Source organism: Poecilia latipinna, unplaced genomic scaffold (genome assembly GCF_001443285.1).
Source record: "Poecilia latipinna isolate Pla-1442-1.1 unplaced genomic scaffold, P_latipinna-1.0 Scaffold74, whole genome shotgun sequence".
Lineage (NCBI taxonomy): Eukaryota > Metazoa > Chordata > Actinopteri > Cyprinodontiformes > Poeciliidae > Poecilia > Poecilia latipinna.
The window spans coordinates 396,665-424,341 of NW_015112690.1; the positions used below are offsets into that span (position 1 = coordinate 396,665).

The 27,677-nt window shown below is 38.2% G+C and overlaps 1 protein-coding gene across 4 annotated transcripts in view; it reads left to right on the plus strand.

Annotated features, from left to right (window-relative positions):
• LOC106935959 (collagen alpha-1(XVIII) chain-like) overlaps positions 1-27,677 on the plus strand; it is a 62,699-nt gene that overhangs the window by 11,455 nt on the left and 23,567 nt on the right. For all 4 annotated transcript variants that reach the window (XM_015016714.1, XM_015016707.1, XM_015016724.1 and 1 more), the window contains exons 3-4: positions 25,310-25,557; positions 26,345-26,515. In XM_015016714.1, coding sequence (XP_014872200.1) covers positions 25,310-25,557; positions 26,345-26,515 — 419 coding nt within the window. The remainder of the gene's footprint in view (positions 1-25,309; positions 25,558-26,344; positions 26,516-27,677) is intronic.

A 27,677-nucleotide genomic window follows, 5' to 3' on the forward strand; every position in this document is an offset into this window, starting at 1 on the left:
AGTTCTTGTATGCACTGGAAAACTGCATTCGTTTGAATAATGACTTCCTCCTTGCTGAGCAACATTTCATCCCATGTCGATTCAGGAAACGGAGCACGGTAGACGATGACGACGTCCTGCCAGCTTCAGCAGCGTCTTCACAAGATTTTTGGCTTTTATTCAGGAGGCAATTTGTGTGTTTTGGACCAAAATACGTCTTTCCTGAGTGGTTCCATAGTTAGACATTCCCACCATGTGGACATTTGCATATAATTGATTGAACAGATGAACTGGGAACCTTCTGGTAACTTGTTCCCAAAGGTGAACCAGACTCATGCAGCTCCATGATTCTCTTCCTGGCGATTTACTTTGACCAGAAATGAGTGTTTCAGGTGTGGCAGTAGAATACATCCACAGATATTAATCTATCCAAAGTAGCCAAAGCCATTAGCAAAATGCAAACACCTACCAAAACCTCCATCTAAAACAAAATCCACATTCCCCCAATGAGAGTTGAGCTTTCTTGACTTAAAACCGTTTCTACTAATAATTCAGATTAAAACAGAAACTGATGTTCCTGCCAACGTGAAGCAGTTTTTGGTTCTTTGAATCATTTCGCTGTTTATCTGTCTGCAGATGCTGTTTTCTCCTCCCAACTGTGTTTCTTTGCTTTTGTTGTGACAACTTGCATCTGGATTTCAGTCTCCGTGTCATAAAACAGACCTACACTGCTAACTCTTATGAACTGTGGTAATAATAACTTGGATTAGGGCAGTGGAAACTGCAAAGCAAAACAGAAATAAGTTATAGACAGTTTAGTTGCTGGTTATCTGGTTTAGACTAGCACAGAAGGAGAAACAATGTTAACTGCATCTTTTTCCATTAAACAGCTGAAAACACTGCATTAATTGCAGTAATCGCCAGAGTTCTCGGTAAAAGACTCAGCAGTTTAGTGCTGCCTAGATTTAGGGAATTAAAGTGTTTCCATTCTCGTCCATGTGGTCATGATTGTTTCTTGGCAGCGGTTTTGATGTAGGTCATCTGGAAACCTGGCCTGCAGAGTCGAATCCAGAGAAAAGTCCAACTATGATTTCATGAATAAGCAACAGTTTTAAAAAAAAAAAAAAAAAAGAAGAAGAAGAAAGTCACTCGAGGCTTTTCTGGGCTGAATTTCCCCCTGTGTTCTTGTTTCCATCCTCAGTTCATGACATAATACACAACCGAGTCAGAATCCATCCAGTTTCTACAGGTTTCAGAGGAAAACGCGTCACGTTGAACCGAACTCTGAAACATGAGAGGTTGCCATGACAACCAGTAAATGTTTGCTAACGCTAAGGAAGTGGAATCAGATGTTTCCTCATGTCTCTTTGTTTTACAAACTTTAATTTTTATGTCAAACATGAGATTCGTAACAGATCAGACCCACTCTTTCATATATGATCTCTTACAGTTTGTTTATAATAAAACGTCTTTCAAGTAAAACTGTCCATAAAACGCAAATCAGCTCTTTTAAAATTGTCTTTAATGCAGAGTTCAGTCATGTTTTCTGCTCAAACGATTCCCTTTTAGAGCTTATTAAAGTCATATTTGATAATATTCCCTTGACAGTTTTTTTCGTCTTTAAGAGTCTGAGTCAGACAACTGTGGTTGTTGACTTTCTTGAGTCGACAAACTAGATCAAGATGTTTTGTATTTGTGTATTTTAGGTACAACATTTAGAGCTGTTATTTTTCCCCCACCACAAAACAAACAAAGATCCATTAGCATAAAAGTCAAAATGTGTTTTCTGTCAAAACTTTGGCAAGTCACTTTTCTAAATGCTGCATTTCTTGTTGGACTCAGCAGAGTCACTATTTTGTTGTTGCAGAAACGTTACTGGTAAGTTAGTTTTGTCTTGTTTCAAATGTAGTAAGATATTTGCAGTAGAAACCAAAATTACTTGGTAAGATTTTGTGTTTTTGCAGAGAAACATGTAAGGAAATAGCCTTTTGTTGGTACTTTTCAGTGGGAATGTAGCAATGAAACCTCACACAGATGTGAAATCCAATCAAAACCAACATGACTAACAATGCAGATACCTGCTTTTCAGCGACAAAATTATCTAAAATGTATAAACCAATCACACAGGAGCCATCAAACACGAATAGCCAAACTTGTCCTGGACAGGAAGAAGTCAGTATTTTAGGACATGGAGCGAGTTTGACAGATGTCTGCTCAAAAGCATGAAACCGGACGACAAACACAGGATGTGGTAATTATAGGAAGGTTGGGGCGTAGAGGGTAAAGGTGTGATGCCACATGTCGCCCTGACCTCCTTTTCGTTTGACCTTAAACTCTTGAAGCTGGTCGTAAAGGGACCAGAGGAAGCCCTGCGACTCGTAAAAGCTTCATGCATTAAATCTTTGTCGCGTTGAATCTGTAAATCCCAAAGATCTGCGCTTAATTTCTTCCCTCTTTATCATAACTTGGACCATCAAAGAGTTTTCCTACTAAAAGCAGCTTTTTTACAGGATGCTGCTTTCATCTTCTGAGCTTTTGAAATTAAGCTAACTCACCGCAGAAACACAAAGTCTAGTTTCTGGTGCATATATTTTAGTACAAAACAAGGCAAAACTAACTTATACGTAACCTTTCAGCAAGATATACAAGCTTGTTTTCAGTAAATAATCCCTTAAAGTTGTAAAAGAAGTACTGGTTCCATTGGCAGATTATTTCACTTATAACAAGACAGTTTTTCCTTGTTAAAAGTGAAATAATCTGAAAGAATTCACTTACTTAAAACAATATCTTGTTGAACGGTTACGTTTTCTACTAAGGTGTTTGCACTAGAAATTAGACCAAAGATACTTGGTAAGATTTTTACAGACTATGGCTTTAAATCTGTGTTTCTCTATGAAAACAATAAAATTGCTGACTGAAGACCCTTTACAGACATAAAAAGACGCCAGTAGTTTAAACGTGCCGCTGGTATTCCTTTCTCCCAGATGAGTAATCCAACCAGCGTTCCCGATCTCTGGACGCTTTCCTGTCGTCCACAATAAGCATTCTGCTTCCAAGCTGTGAATTTGCTGCACATGTACATTCCTCCTTAAAGAAAAACTGGTTATAGATTTGATCTTGTGACATTCTTTTCCATCCAGTGTTTTCCTTCGTGATCAAATGCCTGCTGAGAGAGAAATAAGTCCCAGACCAGCTGGAACAATGCATCTGGAGGAAAATGTGTCAAAAGGCAAAGTGCAGCTGAGTGAAGAGTGAAGTGGAGGGAATGAGAGCAAAGTTGGAGGCGATGCAGCATCTGCAGTCTTAAACAGAACTTATCCATTTACATCTTTATTTATTTAGGATCACCAAACAATTTTAAAGATGATCTAGAAATTTGAAGTCATGATTTCGACACATCTCTCTGTGACCTTTCGTTAAATCATAAATTGATGATTAACACGGTTCTTAGAAAGCAGAGTGTAAGCTCAGGAGCTGCAAACGTCAAGAAATCAGTTGTGCAACAAAATGAAGCACACTGCAAAAACTAAACTGTACTCTGTGTTTTTGGTAGAGTTCATCTGAAAAAAGTGTTTTCGGATTTCAGTTATTCACAAACGTAGTTCCTGTATCAACTATTTTATCGTCCTACCAAATAATTTGTTGTCTGAACTGATAGATCACTCAGGAATCGGCTTGTTTTCTGAAATGGTCCCGTGGTGATGAGCATCACCAGATGGTATCAAACATTAAGATGTGGAACTTGTTTTTTTAAATGAGTTCTTTGCAGCTTCAAATGGAGCCAAATGTTCAAGAGGTGAAAGTTTAGTACTGAAGGCGCAGTACTCGTATAAAAACGCGTTCAGTTCTGAGCGTCAACTAAACGGTCATAATGTTCTGCTTCAGTAAACGCTGTGAAGTGTGTGTTCATATTAGTATACATTCAGCAGCACATCCAAATCTTCTGCTTATTCAAACCAGTTTGAGTTCATTTCCAAGGAACATCTTTTGTTCTTTCCTTTGACTTTATTCTGCGCCTTTTGTTTCCCCTTAACTTTGGTTTCACACCTGACTACCTTGAGGTTCCCGACTGCGCCGGGTCATAAGATCGTTGCCCACGCAACAGAACCTTTAACCTTTGACCTTTGAGCTCCTCGCAGTTTGCTTGAGCTGCATCTCCTGTCTCTGAGATGGACGACTTCTGGAAGTCAGCAGAGCAAACAAAGTCTCAAGTTTAAACTTTCCACCACAGAAACTCGCTCTCTTAATTACAGATTTCTCTTTGTTTGTCGTATCTTTCCTGATGTTCGATCGATATTTGAAAGCGCTGGATGACTTATCTTCTTATTAGAGGAATCAGTGCTGATATGACAGGAATCGTCTTTGGGGGAATCAGGCTTTTTCTCTTCAGAGTGGCAGGTGGGATTACCAATGCAGGCTCTTATGTGTGCTGTCAGCTGGCCTGCAGCTGCCAATGCATTTCCCCAACGCCTCAGCAATAAGCTAATTTACAGCCTGGTCTTAATTTACCTCATTGTTTCACCACAGCTGGCAGATGAACGTCAACAAACGTCTGTCTGATTTCTCTCCTCGGCTCCTTCACAGCCGACATTCACTGCTTCGTCTCTTTAACAGAGGCTTGAACCTCAGTTCACATCTTTAAACACAATTTTTAAAACTAATTGAAGGAATAACATTGTCAGACTTGATGTGGAGATCATTTTTACACTGCAGAAACACAGAATCTTACCATGTTTTTGTGTAGTCTCTAGCACAAATATCTTAGTACATTTTAAAAACAGCAAAACAAATTTTCAGCATTGAAAAATGTTTTAAGTGAAATAATCTGCCAGTGAAACTTTTTCAACAATATGAAGGACTTGTTGACTTAAAACAAACTCCTAATTCTTGCTGAAAAGCTACTTAAAAGTTGGTTTTGTTTTAATTCAAGTACGATGTACTAAGATATTTGGACTCGAAACTAGACAGATACTTGGTAAGATTTTGTGGACTTGAAGTGTAACTTTAAATATGTTTTGGAAAATTATTTCAATTCAGATCGAATAAAAAAAAGTATCGGCCAGGAAAATTAAATACTGTAACTCACATTATTGAGGATTCTGTCTGAAGGTTGTTAATTTATGACAGTATTAAGACTATTATAAGATGCTAACAGCTCAAAATATCCTGGATGACACCGTCGGCTGTTGGCAGGCACTGCTAATCCACTTCCTTTGCTTTTGCTGCTCCTGACTGTTGTTTTTGCTGGACATCCAGACAGAGACGTTGGAGTTGGGGATGCAAACCGTACGTATTATTATCAATGGATTTGTTGTTCAGGTGCGATTAGCTTTTGAGATAGTAAACGGCTGCACTAGTTTGTAAAAACTATACCTTGCTCAAAAGGTGTTTTGACAAACTGTAAGTGCAATTTATAATGAATTTAATAGAATTTTTATTGGATTACACACAATGTGTGCACAAAAGGTGAAAAACAAGTCATGCATTTTAAAAGGGTTGTGTAAACTCCTTTGTTATGCAAACTGATTAGTTTGTTTTCTGCACAATATCAGTGGATCCCATTTGGAGTTTCTGTTGAGAATTAAAATGTAAATATGCAGCAAACTGCAGCTTTGAACTGTAACTCAGCTAAATAGAGAATAAAACCAGGAAAGGACTTGGAGACATTTTGTCTATCAGAGGAATAATGATGTGTGATTGGATGCTCTGCTGAAGCTCACTGGCTTCAGTTGAAAAACATCAATGACTGATTGCATTGTTCTAGAAATACTCTATGGTTTCCATCACACATTAAAGTGTTACAGGAACAGAAACACACACACACACACACACTCTGTCTCTTCATAATCGGGCTGCATTTCATTGGTTTCTCTGTCCATCCATCACACACCTGAATCCTTTTTGTCTGTTTCTGACCCGGAGTGAACTTCTGTTTGCCGTAACTTTTTCATAAATCTCTGGAAAGTTAGAAAATGTGAAGGTAACCGACGTGAACAGCTTGACTGCATAATGGTCACGAAAACGTGTGTGATGTAGACTGGGTCACTCCGGTCCAACCAAAACACCCCTGAACTCATCAGAACCGCCTTAGAAATATGTGGAAGTTTATGTTTTATATCTGGCAGACAGGGGCGTAACAGACGGGGGGCTCATCGGGGGTCATGCCTCCCACACTTTTTCCAGATGTTGCAGCTGTTTAATTCATCGCGACATGGTGTTATACCTGAGTGAAGCTGGCTCCAATGTCACCTTTAAATCTCATAAATCTCATGCTGCTCAGATTTTAAAGATATAACTAAATGTTTCCAGAAGGCATGAAAGGTCAACCAGCCACCCTCTCACCAGTTTCTTGAAATGAACAAAATTGGTGTCTACCAACTCAATTTGTGCTAGTTTGTGCAACCAAAAAATTAGTTTGTGCTGCTGTCATTTTAAAGATGGTAATAAAAAAAAGTTTATTACTGCAAGCTTAGCAGTCAGAGGTTGAACGAGTCCCTCCACCCTTTCAAATCAAATGAAATTGGTGTCCATCAACCGTGCTGGTTTGTGCAGCAAAATGTTCAATTTGTGCAGCTGTCATTTAAAAACTATTAATAGAAAAAGATTCAAGAGTTCAACCTGCCCCCCATGTTTACAAAATGCTACGTTTGTGAAACAAAAGTTTTTGTTTGTCACTAGAATTTCAAGATATTAAGAAAAAAAGTTTCTAGAGGTCATCAGAGGTCAACCAGTCACCTCACATCCACAGAATCAAACACAACTGATGTCAGTCAGCTCTGCTAGGTTTGTGCAGCAAACATTTCTATTTTGTTTGACTTGTTTACTTTTTATGTTGAGTTACAGGCTGACTTTTTGACTTTCATTAATATCTTCTAAGCAAAAGCAGCACAAACGTAGCAGAGTGGATTGACACCGATTTTGTTAGATTTGAAGAAATGTCTGGGGATCACTGAGACAGGAGACGGTGACGACCTCCATTGTTTGTGTCAGAATAATGACCAATAAACCAGCAAGAGACGAAGAACTCTGCACATTTTTCCATATGGTATGTTGAGTAATGCTGCTGTCGGCTAATTGACGACCACTTAATCCAGAATATTATGTTCTGAAACACCATTAACGTCATAGATGAGGTGTTTACGCGTTTAACGGCATGAAGCCTGGCAATAAGCGACGGTCTTTTATGGAAAAACGTGGTGGGCAGCAGGACGGCTGTATCAGGCAAATAGAGTCTTAAATTAAACGCAAGATTGAAATGTTTGTGTAATTGTGTGCTTTCTCTGGCAGGCTGGGCAGTGTCTCTGCAGGAGGGCATTTTTAAACCATACACAGCTGCAGACGGTTTGTTTTCTGATTAGATATTTGTAAAAATGCCAACAGATTTCTGTCGCCAGCAGGTTTTTGTGCCGTCGTCCCAAAACTTTCTTTGGAATTAGTTTGTTTTTTTTTGTATCAGTTGTTGCAGACTAAATTAAGCCAAATCTACACATCGGGAGTTTGGCCCTGTTTTTGTTTAAGCAGTGTCTCTTTATCGTCTAGTTCTTGACCTGGTGGGAGAAGTGAACCGATACTTTGGGAGAATGTGCTTGTCTGAGGAAACTTTTACTTATTCAGCAAGCAGCGCTGCCTCTTAAAACTCTCACACTGGCAGCAAATTGAGAACTTTGCTCCAACTTTCTCCTCAGCAATTTAGAACAAACTGGGAAACCACTTTGGTTTTCATTTGTTTAACATGAGCTAAATGTTAGATTTAAAGCTTATCTTAGCTCAGAGAAACCAGATTTATACTGTAGATTATTCAGTGAATCTGAAACTTTTAAGAGTTGTAACCAGAGAAGGAAGCAGTTATGGTCACTTATTGCTTGCTTGAGGTTTTTGTGCAGAAGTGCTTAACTCCGTCGTGAGCAAACAGAGAAACCTCAAACGTTTTTGGTTGGATGTCATGAGTAATTGTTTCCTATGATGTTTCCAGTTCCATGCGAAAGGCATGGCCCACTCTTAGGCTTAAGAACATCTCCTACTTTAATCACTTTGTGCTTCTTTTGCACCTCAACATCTGTAATAAGCAATTTAGTTCAAATTTAGTTGAAGTTTGACCAGAAAAGTGGAGTGAGAATAGGGAAATCAGTAACGCAGCAAAACGTGGCTACAGAGTGTTGACATAACGATGAACTCAAGTCTCGTTACATAACACAATGCTCATCCAAGATTAAAGTGGTATCATCTAAATTTTCACTTCATAAGTTGAAGATTGAGCTGGTGGAGGGGAGTAATTTGGATCCCTAACAAACCGGAACCCCGTGAAGGGATTTAAAAGCTCTTTACAGATGCCGCTCTGGACAGTTGTCCATGTCAAAAACCGCCACTGATTATCATTCTAGCAAAAGCACTTTTTTTTCTGTGCTGCCTCGTGTCTTTTGACATACTACTTTTTAAATAGGTGATTTTCTATACAATATTGAGGAATAAAATACTATTTGTCTACAGCTATAGAGTGAAAATCATCAAGACTACGATGAATTCAACCTCATGATGAACAATATCACTTCTTGTTTCAGTTGTGATTCAAAAGGTTTTTTATTTCAGAAAATTGTTTTATAATAATGCATATACGCTTAGTTTTCTTCAAACTTTGTGGATACTTAGCTTTTTTGTTCCTGGAATTTGATAGCCCTGTGCTAGCTGCTAATGCTAACACATACATGTTGGCATAAAAACAGAATAGTTATGATTATTTTTCATACTTTGTAGATATTTAGCTTTTATGGTACTGGAAAATGATAGCCTTGTGCTAGCTGCTAATGCTAACACATGCATGTTAGCATAATAAACAATAGAATAGTTATGATTATTTTTTCATGCTTTGTAGATATTTAGCTTTTCTGGTTTTGGAAAATGATAGCCTTGTGCTAGCTGATAATGCTAACTAAATGTTAGCATTAGCCTGTGTTAGCTGTTAGAATGAGCAGTCAGCTCAACCCACTGTGCTTTCTTGACTAACATGACCAAAGCTAGAGTTCTATGCACTTTCTGGATGAAAAATAAACCGCTAAAATATAAACCGCTCTGCAAAACGCATCACTCACTCCATAGTGGACTACTGTGCTCTCGTTATTTCGGTCTACCAGAAAGAATCTCTGGAAAACCCGAACATCATTTGATGTTTATGATCGCATACAAACTGTCTTGATTGTTACAGTCAGTCCAGTCCGTTTATGCCTTCACCGGTACTTCCCAAGCAGGTGGTTTTGTCTTCCAAACATGTGTTATCAATTTGTAAGGATTATCATGACAAAGTATTGGCATTCACACTTATTTATTTAAAAAGGTCATACACTGAGCACATAAAAGGCTGGAAGTAATTTGAGTTGGAACAGATCTGGAGATCATATAAATGGCACTGCTGCACAAAGTTGACAAAGGTTTCTTTTAGCATATTAAAAACAAAACACAAGTGTAAACTTTTCTTGTAAGTTCTGGATTTTTTTTTATTTTATTTGGTGAAGTAGCTGCAGTCAGTTTCTTTTCATATAAATTATTGAGATTATAGAGTCTGTCAAAGCACCAGTAGAGGAGTTTCACTGACAGCTACCTGCGTAATCCTCTTCTCTTTTTTAAGAGCTTCTGTTTGCAACGAGAGAAGCCGACTTCCAAATCTGGAAGCCTTTAACCCCCATGCAGAAACTCACACTGATAGTTACACCAGCTGAATGAATCACGGAGCTGTAAAATTTTTCTTTTGGTTCAAATTACTTCAGCATTGGCTCCGTAAATCACACAACTCCTTCTGTACAGGACTGGATGTTTTGATTAATCAGCCCATGTGATGGAAAAATTCATGTGTGGGATTTAAGTGTTTTTACACTCTCGTGTTGTAAGGAATATAATGTGGCAATGGGTAAAATATTAAACATTTACTTGAAAATGCTTCTTAAATTGAAGTTTAGAGCAAAGTTTAGACAGGAAGCAGTTATTGTAGGTCAAAGTGATGAATTATCTGGAAAATTTAAATTAATCTTGAATCTTTTCCCATTTATTTACATTGCAGAGGTTTGTGTGACAGACCAACACATGTGAAAGCCTAATGGGCGTTCTCTACACTTTCCCCAGTTGTATGTGAGAACCATTTTATATTTTAATTTTCTTTTTGTTTACACAGAAACTATCCATCTGCTGCAGATACGGCTCAAGTCTTACAAGCAATTATTAGCTAAGCGTTTTAATATTTTGAAAACGTTTATTTGGAATGTAATGAATGGATGTTGTTAAAGGGACAATGAAACACTTTTCAGTCTTTGTCACAAGCTGGATGAACGGAGCTAGCCTGTAGCATCTAGCTGCGTTATCTGTAAACAACATGGCTACATCCTGGTGGCGTTTGATTTAAATTTCTAAAAACTGAGCAGCTTTAACATCTGAAATGTTTCTCAAATAAAGTCTGTTGTTAGATTGTGGATCCCTTTAAGACAGGGGCGTCAAACTCGTTTTGATTTCGGGCCACAGTAAGATCACGGCTGTTCTTAAAGGGCCGGTTGTGCCATAATGTGTCAATAAACCCGATAAACGGTTAGAACCGTCTCCACATTTGATGAGTTCTTCTTAAATTTAAATAATACTGAACATCTTTTCACGTCGATCAGTCCCTCCAGAATTTCTCGATTTTATTTTGATTTTTTTAGCCATAAGAATCAAAAACTTTTCTTTCGCTAACTTAGAAATATTTGCAAGAAATGTTACAATATTTGCACTTAGATATAATAAAAAACGTGGCTTTCTATTATTCGCAAATAAGTGTAGAAGTAAAATATACTGCCACCTGCAGGTGGGAATTGGCATCACTTAAAACCAATGTTTTTCACCATTTCTCTGGAAAATTTTCAATGAACTCCTTCATGCACAAGCACAAAAAAAAAATGATGTGATTTGTTGATTTTGCATTCATTTTGATGACCACAGTAAAACTGTGTAATTTGTCAGTAAACAGATAAAAACCACTTTGATTTGATTGATATAACAATATTTAAGCACATAACTGTTATCTTGAAGGTTATATTCATGCAATACCTCTGGAGTCTTGAGGGCCACATAAAACGCTACGGCGGGCCAGATTTGGCCCCCGGACCTCGTGTTCAACAAGAAGTAAATTTTTGAGAGCTGAACTCCAGTCAGTTGTGGGTCTTCTTGCTGTCATGGAGGGAAAACCCCTGAATCCTGAATGACTCGGTGGCTTTGCAGCGTATCTGTGAAGCAGAGGCCAAACCACCTGAAGGAGGAAACTCGTGGTATGAATCCACGATTCCTCCCATCTCTGGACCACAGGTGAGAGGCTGAACAGAGGGGGATCAGTAATCTGAGACTTTCGCCTTTTAGTTGAACTCCCTTTTTTGTTTTTCCCCCTAACACAGACTTCTTAGAGTTTCACTTCTCCGTATATCTGTTGCTGCATCCTGTCACCCTGTCTGAACAAGACACTTTAACGCCTCCACTTTGATCCACATGAAAGCATTCTTACTTTTATTTTGCACCACAAACTGAATCTGTAACAAGGCTGATGGGCAACTTTGGAAAGCTTAAAGGTGTCTGTTGGTCTTTCATCCTTGCTTGTGTAGATAACACAAAATTATCTGTCCATTAATCCTCTTTAGAGGCTCTAAAAAAACCATCACTTTGTTTGTACAATTCGCCCTCACCTGGGCCGTCCAGGCTCGTTAAGCCTCTTTAAACGCTGACAATCGAGTGGCATCCCATTTGAGTTGGTGAATGGACCGAACAGCCAGTGCTTTGGCCCTGATCCCGGTCTTCAACTGAGGCAAACCTCTCAGTGTGGAGCCAAACAGATGGTATTACTCAGATCCTCCCCTGTCTCTGCAGAAACAGTTTAAGTTCCAGGAGCTTTCGTCGCTGTGATGAAAGCAAACATGGCAAACCTTCTGCTGCCCAAGGAAAATTATTTAAAAGGGACTTTATGTGACTTGATGAGCTGTGTTCATCTGTCAGATACACCTGAGTTTATTTTTTCTTTTTCCATTACTTTATAAAAATCACAGCAGCACACCATGGTGTCTTTCAGTTCTTGCCTCATAACTTTAAAACACAAACTCTTAGCTTTGTTTCCAAGGTTGAACTTGAAAGGTTTTTAGACTTCACTGGATTGTAATGTGCCCTGAACAATGGACCAGTTCTGCTGAACTGTTGATCCTTTTCACACCTTGGTCTCTACAGCTGGTTAAACATGGCTCAGTGTGAGCAACAACAAGCCTGTTTGCACAGCCTCCTGACATCTGACCTTTGCGGACAGCCTCTTTCCACATCAGAGCTCGGTTGTGTTAATTTACTTAAAGGCGACACGAGAAACCGCTTTAGAAAAGATGCAAAAACCATTTGTGTTTTTTATTTTCCATCATCAAGTCGCAGTATTTAATATGCTTCTCCAAAAGAATAATGATTTTTGAGATTTAAATCAGTGTGTCTGAACCTCTTGTGGTATTTTTAGCAATAATTAAACTTCTATTTGTTTTATTATCCATCTGGTAGATTAAATGTAGCAACTGAAACCAGTAAATGAGAAGGTCTTGCTTGGCAATCTGCTAAATAATTTGATACTTTAACAGACTCCACGCCATTTGTTTGGAAAGTTTAAAAAGGTGAAAATGTATGACTTTTCTAACTTAAAACTTTCCAGTTTTTTTTAATCCTTTTTTTCTGAAAAATGTCTGAGAGTGGAAATGTTCTCCTCCTTTGTTTTGTTTCCCATCTATAATCACCCCAATTGGCTGTCGTACCGAGACACTGACAGAGGAGGAATATCTCGTCTCCATTGATCCAAAAGCTCAAAGTCAAGGCTCAGTGGTGTTAATTTGACTTCTAGGTGTTAATTTTAACTTCTGGGGCTCTTCTGATTGGCCCAGAAGTGCCACATGTTTCAAAATAAGAGCGCATGAATGCAGCTTAGCTCCTCCAGAAAACGAGACGACAGCTTTGCCGATGCAGGTGATACAGATTCTGTGGTGGATAACGTCGGTATCAGGGTCTCTTACTGACGTCTTCAGAGTTAAAAAAGGAGGAAAAAATTAAAATATTTTGTCTTACAAAGCAGATACTGTCCTGTTGCTGCCGCTGTGCTGAGAGGCACGATTTAGGAAGGTAAATCCTGGAGAGGCTTTGAACAGTGTTTTAGTTAAGGTGGGCAGGAGGAACCACTTGGCACCACTAACCTGACCGCCTGAACTATTTGGCTTTTCGCCCTCAGCCTCAGATCTGCCAGGAAAAAACATAACAGTGAACTTTCTCTTCCAGAGCCTCTCTGATTAAAACTTCTCTGTAGATTATTAGACCATCTGTTTTTACATAAAGTTGAGTTTTATTTTGTTATGGCAAACCGATAACTCTTGAAGGTTATTCTGCATGACGTTACAGCAGCCCCTCCCCTCCTGGACGCACCACTTAGAATGTTTTCATTAGAAAGTCCTCATAAGCCCTTCTGTTTCACGGTCAACCGAGACACATGGAGTCATTTAACCCTCGTAAATCTACAAGAGCACTCTTGTAAACCCCAGCTTAGAGCCGGAGGACGTGCACAAGAGTCGAGCTGCTCTGGAAGACGTCAAAATGTGACGGTGAATGATATTTAAGTTACGTTTTGACAGATCGTCCCTCAGTTTAACAGCAGATGCTGCAAAAGCGAGTTCACCTATCAGCTTACGGTTTGTTTTTGGTGCTGCTGGTCAGCGGACCAAAGAGCATTAGGAGATTGGAAAGTGTATTAAATATTTTTCCACAATGACCCTAAATATGCAGGCAACTTGTGACTTTAAAACAGGAGTCATGACCTCAGATTTTCATCTAATAATCAGGATCTGTGGTATCTGTAGGCACCTGAACATGTTACTAGCCCTCAAATAACAAGCACATTTTGGTAATAAGTTGATCTTTTTTGAGTCTGGAATATGGCCGGTTTCAAAAACCTCCAAAATATGTCATCGCAAATCAGCGGGCACTTCCCGTTACCTAGCAACACCAGTGAAGTCCAGCCCGTTACCTAGCAACCCCAGCTGAGGTACGGGATGTTTGCTCAGCTGGTTTTACCACTCACTGCATGTACTGTACAATGGCTGCTGGAAAGGACAAATGTTTTGTTGTTAATTTAGCAACCAGAAACCACTTGCTGCATTCTTCTTGTTGGTTGTGCAGGAGGCTCCACTTCTACTTTTCAAAGATGTACAGTTGTATAACTGTGCCACCATTTTCATGTACGAGTGTAAGGGTTGAGTTGGGGGGGGAGGGGGTCGTGGCCAGCAGCAGCTTGTTAGGATTTAAAGTGACAGACGCCTTGAAGCAGCTCATTCTGACAGAGAACTGAGCAGAATAAAATCACATTATCTAAGAATTATTTTGTAATAAAAATGTATTGTTTTTTCTAAAATCCATTTGGGAGACAACCTGTAATTTGTTTCTTCATCAGAGGTGGAATTACATCACATTTCAGATGTTCAGTGTTCTAGTGTTGCACCTGAAAGACGAGCTTGATCATTTTCACACAAGAAGTTAATCAAAGCTCACATTTACACAAACAAAGATGTTCCTGCTGTCTGCATGATCACTGATTAAATGAATAGTAAAGGTAACGTCTAAGACCACCGACACAGAAGAAGCAGATCGGGAAACTGTAGACTCTGCTTCTGAAGTGAAAGTCGGATGAAATGCAAGAATGCCCTGAACTCACCACCCAGCCCCCGTCCCCCAGTTCAGACCTCCCTTTACCTGTAACACATAAAGCTGCCATTGTGTGTCTGTGCAGAGGATTTAAGATGCTTTTTAAAGATGGCTTCATTTTGCTCTCGTGGTTATCATAGTAGTGGAAATGAACAAGGAACTACAAGCAGGAATGTTCTGACAAAGCAAATGAAAGTTAGCATAAATTGTGTTTAGTGAAAGGTGTGAATAGTCCTGCTGCAGCCGTTCGACCAAACTGCATAAGATACTGACTCAGCTGGTGATTGGCAAGCTTTGATAATGAACTTCTTGTACTTTTCCAAATTTAAACTTCCAGAGTTCTGAATCCAGATATTTCACAGAAAAGTAGCTATAAAGTTAAGACAAAATCATATCATGTGGTCAGGATTTAAAAAGTATTTTCCCCTCCACAATTCTTCCACCACAGATATCAAATCTACAATTGGATGTTTAGAATCTGCTGAGTTTGGGTATTTATGCACCTCCAAACATGCTGTTTGGCACTATATTGTAACCTGTCGCATCTTTAAAATGCATCTTTGACGACTGTAGAAAAGGAACTCAACACAAAAAATAAAAAACTATGATTCTCCCAAATCATTTATAACAAGATTAAACAATCTGCCAAGTAGAACTAGATGGTTTGGTGGGAACATTTTGTTCTTTCACAACAAATCTTACAACTTGGCTCTGCAGCCCCTCCTATACTTCAGTCATTTCTTGATGCATAAAAAAGAGGCAAAAACGTATATATGGTTCAGTTGTGCAATTTTGAAGTCAGTAACTTGGCAAATATTCAGCTTGTTGGAACGTTCTTATCGCGGCCAAACAGAATTACAGCCACGGTGACGAAGCCTCCGCAGTAATGAGTACCAGCAGCTATTTGCTTCGGCTGCTGGGAGGTTTTGACACTGTAGTTGGCATCAAGAGTAATTAGATGTTATGCATTACATCATTTTGCTGAGTTGGGAGTAGAACATCATATTCTGATCAGAAATCGATCCAGTGGGGGTTCAGATGTTCCAGCTGTTTCCATTTAGACTCTAACTTTTTTATGCTACAATCATATTTTTGTGATTGATCTGGATTTTTTGCAATTAAGAAACAAAATAGTGTATAAAAGTGACTAAAGGAAAAAGATTCATGTTCTTTATGCAAAAATGTGTCACAATTAAGAGAGAAAAACTAGGAATGCTTTCTATGTAATTAAAAGTTAATAGCAGGAGAGGGACGACGTTTGGTTGTTGAAGGATTCTCAGCTGATCCTTCAAACCAGATGTAAACATTCCCGCAGCATGATGCTGTCACTTCCATGTTTCACCACAGCAATGGTTCGTTCAAAATGTTGGTTTTCATCCCTACGTAGCATTTTGCACACAGGACTGAAAGTTTGAAATTTGTCTCATTTTAACAAAGTATCTTCACTTTGTCTTCTTCATGATTTGTATCAAACTCCAAACCCGACGTTCTTTCTGCTAAAAGGCCAGTTCCTGTGTTACCATTGGACTGTTGCCATGTTGTAGGTTTAGTTGGGTTTAATTTAGCTGCTTCAGGGTAAAAACAAAAACTAATATTTTCATTCCCTCCCTTCACAATTGTGCATGACTTTGTTTCGCTCTGTGAAAAATATCCAAAACTTGAACTGATTGCAGTAGTTAGGATACTATTACAGTTAGTTAGAATTGGTTACAGTCCTAACTAATTAATAGTTAGGATACCACTTGACACCCAGAACACTGAAAATCCTGTTTAGGCTCTACCCGTCACGCCACATATTGATTTCATCTCAAATAAAAGCCACTTAACTTTGATTTGGTTTCCGTCTGACTGCTTCCTCTTGGTGGGATCATGAAAGGTTTGACTCTTCTGGAATTTCCCTGAAAACACTAAACTCTTGGGATTCATTTCCCTTCATGCTAAGCACAATTTCTTCATTAACAAGCCATGCCAGAACAACCAGACTCCTCACACAATGCTGGAGGTTTTCTTTTAGAAAGCCATTAGCAGGGGTTAACTGAGGATGTGGAGCCCACTTTTACTTTGTCAGTGCTGCAGAAAGGCCAGGAATGTAATTTATCACAGAAGAAAGATGTAAGAAATCCTTCATGCCAAGTTTGGATGTGATTGGTGGGGATGTCGCGCGTTGAGGCACTTTAATGCAGACGGGATTTTCTGTCGTTCTGGAGTTGGTTATTATTTAACTTTGTTGTGACTCGTGTTTTGCAGCTGCATTGAGAGCCTTTGTGAAACCATCCTGTCAATAAATACAATAATTGTGTGGCGACCAAAATTTTCAAAGGAACAGGACAAAATAAAGGTTAAACTAATCGCCTACTGTTTTTGTGGTAAACGCCATTCGAGCAAAACGTCTGGCTTTGTCAAAGAAGTGGAGACGTTTTCTTCACATTGCAGCACAATTAATGGTGTATTACATGATTTATTTATGTTTGCGTAAAAGATCTTGCAACTTGTTGACAACCAAATGCAGAAAAAGCTGCTTCCACTTTCAGCTGATTTCCTGACTCTCACAAGTCAAGCTGAGATTTGGCTTAAAGCTCTGTGTCAGAACTTTAAAGAATAAAAGGCATTTCTTTCTAGAACGCACAGCTCTGTCACTCTGGTCAAATAAATGCAAATGGCATAAAAAAGTAATAACCTTCCACTACATTTATTCAGTGAGCAGAAATAAATAAGTTTTACTGATATTTGTACCCCTGTAATAACTATATAAATTCCCTCTTGGCAATTCACTGCAAAAACACAAAATCTTACCAACTATTTCTGATCTACTTTTGAGTGCACTTAAAATAGACAGAACTGAAGAATTACTGACTTAAAACAAGCTCTTATATCTTGCTGAAAAGTTACTTGCATGTTAGTTTTGTCTGTGTTCAAGTGTACTGAAATATTTGAACTTGAAACTTGGTAAAATATTGTGTTTTTGCAGTGAGTTCTCCTTTGTTTCCTATATTTTGAAGAGCAGACTTAAATCTTATACTTCAGTGCAACTGAACATCATAGACACTCTGACCAACTTAAAGCAAAGCAGAAATAAAATATGATTATTTGAAATTACCTGGAAGTAAAACGTTTTGATTTGGCAGGAGTAGTTAGGCGTTGATTGATTTTGAAATTTGCTGATTTTATTTTTAAAAATGTACAAAAATTAAAAGTTTTTCTACTGTTTTCAGAGTGAGGTTGTACTGCTGTGAGGACGACGTGTTTAAGAGGCTCACAGTTAGCTCGCTTCAAAGAATCCCACCAACTTCCTAACCATGATGACATTTTCATACCGTAATCAGGTGGAGAACAGACTCTTCTTATGCTGCTGCTGAGTTTTAAAGCTGCCAGGGGCGACTTCCCCATGCAGCTCCTCATCTCTGTTTGCATCTTCCAGCAGACGAAGGACTCTTTTGTAACTATACCGGCTTGTGCAGGTATATTTTTAAAAGTACATCACCATGATGGTTGAACAGATAGACTGTAATGCAGAGGAGCAGAAAAATGAGCTGACAGATGATGATGTAAATCGTTGGTTTTTGTTTTTTACTGTATTTATGGCAACCAAGATTGGAAACAGTAGGAGACATTTTCCCACAGCAAACCCCGTCCTCATGTGTGGCTCATGTGGTTCGCTTGCAGCAGCAGCAAGGTGCTTGCAACACCATGTAATCTTCTTCCCCGCTGGGATCAGTAAATGGAGGCAATATAGACCACAGGCTATCTGTTTTAGATAAAAACCGTTCCAAAAAGCTGCATTGAATTCAGCAGATCTGGTAGCTGGTTGGCTTGAGCTCAATTTCTGCATGTGTTTCTGTTTCTGTGTACACCAGTGTTGCCCTGATGAGTGTTTGACTGGCAAATCGTTCGTTTTCATGGTGGAAATTTGCATTGAGCCTGATTGAACAGGAATGCAGTTAATTGCATGATTCTGAAAATTAACTATGCAGACAAACCCTGCAGCTATCCTGACATGTTCGGAGATTTTAGCTTCTTTTTGGCTACAACTTTAAACTTTTAAACAGCCTTGATTTTAAAACTGACTTACTATATTTCTGCATTTTTGTGATCAATCAGCACAAAAATGTTTGTAATTTCTTCCCCAATCTGAAGATTATAGGTGAATATAAAGTATTTTACTTGTTTTTATGATTTTTTTTAGATTACTTTTTATCCCTCAGGGTCCAAATGTTCAGTTTTCTCATTATTGTACAAATCCTCTTGCAGAGTTTGTCTATGTTTATGTTTACTGCAGCTATTTTTCCTGGTCAGCTTGCATAAAAAAGACAGATTATGTTTACAAAAATCATATTATAGATGAAGCATAAAAATAACACATTCCATTTTCTATCAGTTAAAGAAAGACACAACCTTTTGTTTGAGATATGGAAATATTTTAGATTTCTCCTGCATTATAAAAATGGATACCTTAGTTTAAGATGGAGTCTGCTTTGTCTTAAACTGTATTCTTATTTGTAAAACATATACATGAATAACATTTTTATATTCAGAAATATGTCATTTTAATTGATTAAAATTATAAATTATCATTATCTTAATTATGATAAAACCGAGGATTCTGAAGGAATTTATTTAGAAAATATTTAGTTAAAAATCTGCTGTTTTTATGCAAGTAGGAGAGAATTTGCCATGTAGTTTGTTTGTTTGTTTGTTTTTTAGGGGGGAAGTGTATAAAAAGCTCCAGGTTTCTGAAGTGTTTTAGTTGGTGGCAGCAGCCAGATCCAGATGACTTCATGTCTGACGGGCTTTTTCCTGTCCTTTCCTTTGGACTCTTGCAGGCTTGGCACCTAAGCTCAGTTCAAACACAGCAGCTCGGTGCTGACTGAGGTCTCACTCATGCAAATATACATTTACAATTTAAATACCCTCGCTGTGTGGTCTTAGCAGTTTGTCTACAACTTCCCCCATTCATAACTGTCAGCCTGTTCTGTCCTCTACCAGTCAAACGGCGATCCGTTTCATTGACATGCCGACATATTGTCTGGCTGAAAGCTAAAATGATTTATAACCCCAAAAGGTCATATTCGTCACAGAAACAATTCACTGCAAAATTAAGAATTTTTACCAAGTTTTTCTGGTCTAGTTTAAAGTTTAAACATCTTAGTGCACTTTAAATAAGACAAAACTAACTTCCAACTTTTCAGCAAGACATAGGAGCTTGTTTTAAGTCAATAATTCCTTAATATTGATGGAAATGTATTAGTTCCATTGGCAAATTATTTAATTTATAACAAGACATTTTCCCCATGTGGTAAGTGAAATAAGCCGACAATTATTGACTCCTTTTTCTTACTGAAGTTACTTGAAAGTTGGTGTTATCTTATAACAGGACAAAACTAATTGACAAGTAAGTGAGACCAAAAAATACTGGTAAAATTTTATGTTTTTGTGGTGGATCACATATTCTAACAAAGAAACTCAACTTTGTCATCACTCCAGCTATGCTTTGTTGTTCTCTATTCTTGTTTTCTTATTTAATTTTAACCTTATACACATGTCCCATAGTTTGATGCCTCAGACACTTTATAAAACTTCATTTGCACCCTTAAGTTAATTTAAAAAGGTTTTAGTTTGAGTAATTGAAAAATTCCCTCAACAAAATCAACAAATTCCTCAAATGTAGCCTGAGAGATGCTGCAGCTACAGATGCTTAAACTTTAAGCTAATATAAGTTACCTTATTGGTAGGGCTTCCACTAAATCTGATAAAATACTAATTTTGTCTGTCAAACTGTTTTGTTTTTTTAAATTTATTGAACTTACCTGAACAAATTGTCTTTGTGATGGATGTTTTGCCCCTTGCTCAGGATGGAAACGCTGTAAAGGCAATATGAGCTTTTCATGTCGGTTGAAATCAATAATAATTGATTAGCTTTTGATTTTAGATATCTGGAATACTCCCAAACTATCGATGTGACCTTTCCTGTTTCATTTTCTCCTTTTCGTTGTTTATTTTTAGGCAGTTAATGAGGCATAGTGGTGAAACCTGAAACTGCTGCTGCCCAAGTTACTCTAACAAGATGTTGCTAGGTAACCAAAGAGTGAGTGAGGGAGTCGTTGCCAGGTAACCAAAGAGTGAGTGAGGGAGTCGTTGCCAGGTAACCAAAGAGTGAGTGAGGGAGTCGTTGCCAGGTAACCAAAGAGTGAGTGAGGGTGTTGATTCTACTGACTTTGCTTAGCTGGCTGTGAGTTTGAGTTTGGGTTTTTTTCTGGGTCAGAGATCTACGGGACGTTGATATTGATATCGTGTTTCTGTCGCAGTATATATTGTTTTTGATTTATTGCCCAACATATTTAGCAGTCAAATGATTAGAAAACGAGTGGTGGTCACTTTCCCAGGAAAAGGGAGTTCACCTTATCAAGCTGGTTTAGTCATTCAGTGACTTTTCAGCCTTAATCCCATGAAAGCAAACAGTTTCGTGAGAGCTTTTTACTGTAACCCTCTGTTGTTGTGTTCCAGTGCAGGTGGTGCACAAATTCATCCAAGCCTGATTATTTTCAGAGACAACGCCCCGAGTTCAATGAGGATAAAATCCCAGAACACCAAATTCCTTCATTACAACTCACTGACATGTCAACAATTAAACATAAAGCGGGACGGACCCTTGCTGCGTTGTGAGAACTTCGCCGAGCGCGGAGGTAGCAGCCCCCGTTTCCACAGCGACGTGTTCGGCCATTCGGCGTCTGACCCAGAGGAGCAACATCTGCGGTGAAGTCACACCGAGGAAGCCGGAGCTCGAAGTGACGAGCCGAGCTGTGGGAATTCTGGAAGACACGCTTTGGCTGCGAGGAAAACTGAGCAAAGTTTGTGTCCAAGAAGCAAAGCTGCCAGGAAGCCAGTCACCAGCTTCTGATTCCAGGATTTTGTGTTTGGAATCAGATGTGGGTCAAAGAGGACTTGGAAAATATTTCCTACTTCACCTTGAGCTTAAATAAATTTTACAATATCAGCAGAATAATCTTCTTAACGCCAAACCGAGGGGTTTTAAGATGCTTATATTCGCAAAAAGTAAATATTTAGATTAATTGTTCTTGTGATAACATCTTACCCTTAATTTTTTTTTTCCACATTATCGTGTTTTGACCACAGACCTCTTATCTGACTACACCTAAAGCTGACAGACCAGGCAAAGTGAAGGAATTTATCAAGGTAGCAGCCAAGATGGCCTTAGTAACTCTGGATGAAATTCAGGTGGGAAAATCTGTTGATAGAATAATCTGTAATGAAGAGGATTTGTCTTAAATATTTGAAATACTGCCAAACTAGTGATGTGACCTTTCCTGTTTAATCCATAGTCTGCTCTCAACTTTTGATCTCAGAATTCTGACTTTTGATCTCAGAATTCTGGCTTTTGATCTCAGAATTCTGACTTTTGATCTCAGAATTTTAACGTTTGATCTCAGAATTCTGGCTTTTGATCTCAGAATTCTGACTTTTGATCTCAGAATTCTGACATTAATCTCAGGATAGGTTAGAAAAGATAATATTTTGAGGACAAAATACAAGAACATTTTGAGAAAGTCATATTTTTTCTATCCCTGAATCCTCTGGTGTTGTAATGAAAAATTCAGATCAAATCCCGTTAATTTTTAAAATTAGCCCAGACAAAATTCTATTGAGAATCTGTGACGAGACTCAACCGTTTCTGAGAGACACTTATATTTTACTCTGACTGAGACTGAGCCATTTTGAAAATTAGAACAGCAAATGTTAAATGTAATTGCAACAAAAGTTGGCTCTTTTCTAAAAACCGTTCAATAAAATCCCCCCCAAAAAGCTGCATGTTTAAAGCAGAGCAGTTTAAATTACAGTTAGTTGCTTTTTTTTTTCACAAGCCATTTGAGTCCGATTAAACTCCACAGACACTTATCCATTTAGAGTTCAAGCGAAAGTCTTATTACATTCTGGCTCTTTACCACTTTCTTACTGTTTTTCTCTTCATAACCCAGTTTGCACGCAGACAGGCACACGCCACGCGTTGCAGGAGCTGCCACTGCACAGCATGTGTGCAGTGGTGCAGGCTAATGCTTTCCAGGTGTCCACAATGCATAACATGCAGAAAGAACAGGCCATTGTTTCAGATGGGCTTCCTTATAAGGAGAACCAGGTGTGGTGAGGAGAGGTGGTTGAGGATTCCTGCTCTGCTGGTGTAAAAGTAAAACGGCAGCTCCTGTTTAAACACTCGTGAGGAGAAAAAAAAAATATCTGTGGCAGTTAATTTCGGAGAAGGTGATGAAATGGCATTGGACAGATGGAAACCTCTTCTTGGTCTGTTGGTTGGTTTTATAGGGTGATGATGATGTTGTCAAATGTCAGAAGTGCTGAAGGTGGAAGTTTGGATCAGACTGAGAGAATAGAGAGTGTGTTCTGGTGTGATCCAGTAACTGTGGGAGGGAAATGAGCTTGTAGTTAAATATGTCATATTTGATTCCCACATCCAGCTGCAATACTTTTAACGCCAAACGAGGATTAAACCACTGATGAGTGAAAAATGAGCTGTAAGCTACGATTGGCTCCTGCTTTCTCTGCTACCTTCAAAGTTGACAGAATTCAAAATCCTTTTTAAGTTTTCATAACTCAACCATAAGTTGTGATATCGAATCTTCCAGCCAGGTTACCCACAAGCAAAGCGACATATCAATGCTAGGCTGCGGTAAAATGTTTATTCATCATTCACTGGAACAATCATTTAGCACCAGTAGAATAAAAGGAGAACTCGGAGTGGCACTTTCAAACTCTAAAAGTTTTCTTTCCCATATTTCACAACAAAAGCACAAAAGTTAGTTAGCAGAACTTTTTTTTTACCTGTTGTAGTGAGATAAAAGTACTGAAAACTCACAAAATGATATTTAGCATCACAATTACAGACTTCATTTATTGTTCCTTTATGTCACACTTAGTTTTTCAAGAGTTTTCAACTGAAAGTAGTTTTTCATCCCAAAAAATGTTAACTTACAGTGCAGGAGCCTACATATCCAGATGAGCTTAGGCTATTCTCATGATATATTTTTAAGTTTCTTTGAAGCAATAAGAACGACATGTCACCTACAATACAGTATTTATCTTTACAATTCAACTAAAAAAGGAAAAACTCGCCACTGAACCTCACAGGTATCATTCGGTTCATTCAGTAAACGTCTGTTGGTGTCTGCAGGTTGATTTGACAACATTTGCCTACGTTGAGGACATTTCTTGTCCACATCTGTGTTTTTTGTGTCTCTACAGAATATTTAGATGCATTGATCCTGGACTTCCTGTTTTCTTGCAAAACCCTGCAGATTTTATGCAGAAACTGACTATTACTCCCCTGTTGGTAAAGTGTTTGTTAATGATGTGCTGCGTTGTTTTTGCTCCAACTTGCTTTTTGAAGTTGTGACTAAAAGTTAAAACATTTTCTGGATGTTGCTATAAGGCCTCTGTCTTCCAGCTCTGCTTTTCAGTTTCGACATGTGAAGAGCAACAGATTGTTGACGCATGTCGAACACACCTAGTACCACCAGAACGAGTCCAGCTGTTTCAGTGCTGCTGGCGGTCCGTTGGCAGCATGTTGACCGCTTCGCATCCCGCAATTGTGATGACTTTACTCCTGTATTATTTCTACTTTATGCTCATACAACTTTATTCTTACAATAAATAAATAAAAAATAAAAATTTATCGTACGGTAATCCTAATACTCCGTTACAGTAAGTAGTTAGCAAACTAAATTTTTAGCGCTAAACTAATATTTAGTTAGGAAACGAAATATTTTGCTCCAAACTATTTAGTTAGCAAGCTAAATATTTTGTCCCAAACTAAATGCTTCAGTGGAATGCTAAACATTTAGTGATGTACTTAGCTTGCTAATTAGTTAGTAAGCTAAATGTTTAGCTCCAACTTAAATATGTAATTAGAAAACTAAATATTTTGTCCCAAACTAAATGCTTCAATGGGAAGCTTAGTATTTAGTGACATAGCTTGCTAATTAGACAGTAGGCTAGATATTTAGCATAACTGTTTAGTTAGTAAGCTAAACATTTAGCATCAAGCTAACTAATTAGATAACTAATTAAATGTTTAGTTTGAGACTGACATTTAGAAATGAATGGATATCATTGTGAAAGTATGACTTAATACATAAAAGCTCTTTTTTTTTGGTTATGACAGACAAAGTAACCCAAATAGTTGCTTATAATTTTTGTGTGGTTTTACAGATGGAGCCACCGACCCAAAAGCATCTGTCCTCTTTTATAGTCACATTTTGTTTTTTAAGTTTTGGAAACTGCGTCTTTTTCTGCTACATTTATACTTTGAAGCATGCATGGATGCATGTCTCCCAGTCTTTAGTGAACTGGGTGAATCCCAGTCATGAGAAATTGCTAATACAAACTCCACTTCCTTCTGTCTGGAGTCTCTTTCGTTCTCAGTATTTTCCCAGTAGCAGTTCCCAGTTTCCATGTAGCTTTCTGGCCGACCAGTTTGTTTCCTTCTGGGTTGAAGGCGGCCAGAGATGACCTCTGAACTCTAGTGGAGAACGAATGCTTTCTTTTAACACACTTTCTAACACACTCTCCACCTCTTCTGTTGGTTTTGTGGCAGACCGGGGTTCTCACAGCTCGTTGGATCTGACGGAGCTGATCGGCGTCCCCCTGCCTCCCTCCGTCTCCTTTGTCACCGGATTCGAGGGCTACCCGGCCTACAGCTTCGGCCCGGGTGCCAACGTGGGCCGCCTCACCAAGTCGTTCATCCCAGATCCGTTCCATCACGACTTCGCCATCACAGTGATGGCGAAGCCGACCACACGGCGCGGCGGTGTGCTGTTCGCCATCACAGACGCGTTTCAAAAAGTGAGATTTTATCTGTAGCTGCATTTCTGTTACAAATGTGCAGAAAACTTTTTTTGATCTTCTTTAAATTCACAGAAGTGGTGTTTCCATTAAATACGAGATGCAATTAAGATCACTTGATAGGTCAATAGAAACCATGCTGAGACATTCTCCTACCACTTCCTGTCGTCTTCTTCATCGTTTCCAGCAGTAGCAAAATCCAGTTGGAATGCAAAAAAAAATGTTTCCATTGCAATTTTATGAAATTATACTGGTTGCTTTAGGGCCATTGTACATATAAAGGAGTACATTTCCACCAAAAAAACTCTGAATTTTGAGATAAATCTCTAGAAAAAATAAAAAATTTCTGAGCCTGAAATTTAAAAAAAAAAAAAGCTAGTAAAAGCTCAGAATTTTGAGATTAATCTCTGATATTTTCTAGAAAAGAACTTTTGCAAATTTTCTAAATTTTCTAAAAGTCAAAACTTTTCTACTTCAGAGACTCAGAAATGTCCAAGTTTCTTTATTAATATCAAAATTTCAGAGTTTTTTGGCAGAAATTTGCTTCTCCTTTTTAAAAAATGTTTCTACAATGTCCCTAATACGGCATCGTAGGAAATAAAACTCATCTTAGTGAAAAAACCTTTTTTGTTTCCATTAAGTAGATTTATTTCTCTAATTTGAACTTGCACAATTACATAGTTGGTGGAAACGCAGCTGTTTGTTTTTCGTTGATTCCTGTTTGCAATAATTGATCCGCCAGTACCAGCTGGTTGATGCCTTTTTGTGTTTTGGTTGCATTGGTAAGGTCGTGCAGCTCGGTGTCGCCCTGTCGGAGGTGGAAGACGGCGCCCAGAACGTCATATTGTACTACACCGACCCAGAAACCAGAGGCGGGACCAGAGAGGCTGCTTCTTTCAAAATGGGGGAGGTGACAGGACGCTGGGCGAGGTTTACCCTGACCGTGCAAGGAGCAGAGGTGAGCGGGGCGGATTGGTTTTGGTTTTGATTTTAACGACACTGAGGATAAAAACTCACATGTTCAAAAGTTTGTCATGTTTTCTGGTGTTTAGTTTCTCTCTTATTTCTTATGCCTGGACTGAATATCAATATTTTTAGCATAAAATCTCCACATTGTTGTCTTCAGAAATAAAACAAACCGAAATGATATTAGAGAAGAACCAGAGTGAATAATGGAACGAGTTTCATTTTAGTTGAATAATCCGACTAATCCAAAGTCATATCTGAACCATGCTTCGCTTTAGCTCTGAGGAATAATGAGACTTTGAGATTTCTCATAAATAAATTACTTTATCAGAGACGAAAGTTATGCTTTATTTTTTTATTTATGTAACAGAGGAAATATAACGTATTCTTACTGAAACGGAGTCGTTGTTCTGTTGAGCCGTGAAGCTCTCAGTAATGGCTTTGAGGGTTTTTTCTTAGAAACAACAAAAAACCACGAGCTGCTTTAATTTTTAATAAAGCAGTGAGAATAACAGAATCTTATCTTCCTCATTAATAAATATCAGAGAAAAAGAACAAACTTTTTTTTCTTGCACAGTTGTTCAGACTAATGTTCAGCCGTGCTTTTACTTACAATGCCTACAAAAAGTATTCACCCTTTTTCCTGCTTTTAATAATCAATTACAAACAATAAAATGACAACAAATTTACAAAGTAAACTATACAGATTTTTTGTATCCATGCATTTTTCAATAAACTTTTCTCTGATTTGTTTGAGTGTTTTTTTCCTTCTTATTTTGAAACTATTTTCAGTTGAATTAGGTCAGTTATGTTAAAGACGGTGAATCTAACAGTCGCTTATCTTCTGTTAAATGTTTTTACTTCATGATTATTTTGTATAAGTAATTTGAAATTAAAGTTTTTTTTGTAACGTAAAAGAAACACATTTTGTTAATCATGATTGACATAAAAGCAATAAAAAGAGTAAAACATCCTCAGGATTAATATATTTTATACACATTGTGGCTCTTCAGATTCGTAGTACACACTTTCTATGTTCACTTCTTACACAAGCAATTTTAAAACTATTTTTAAAAATACTATAGAAGCCGATGTGCCTAATTTACAACTTATGACTTCCATAACATGTTTTCTTTCTATAGAAAGTATTCCTG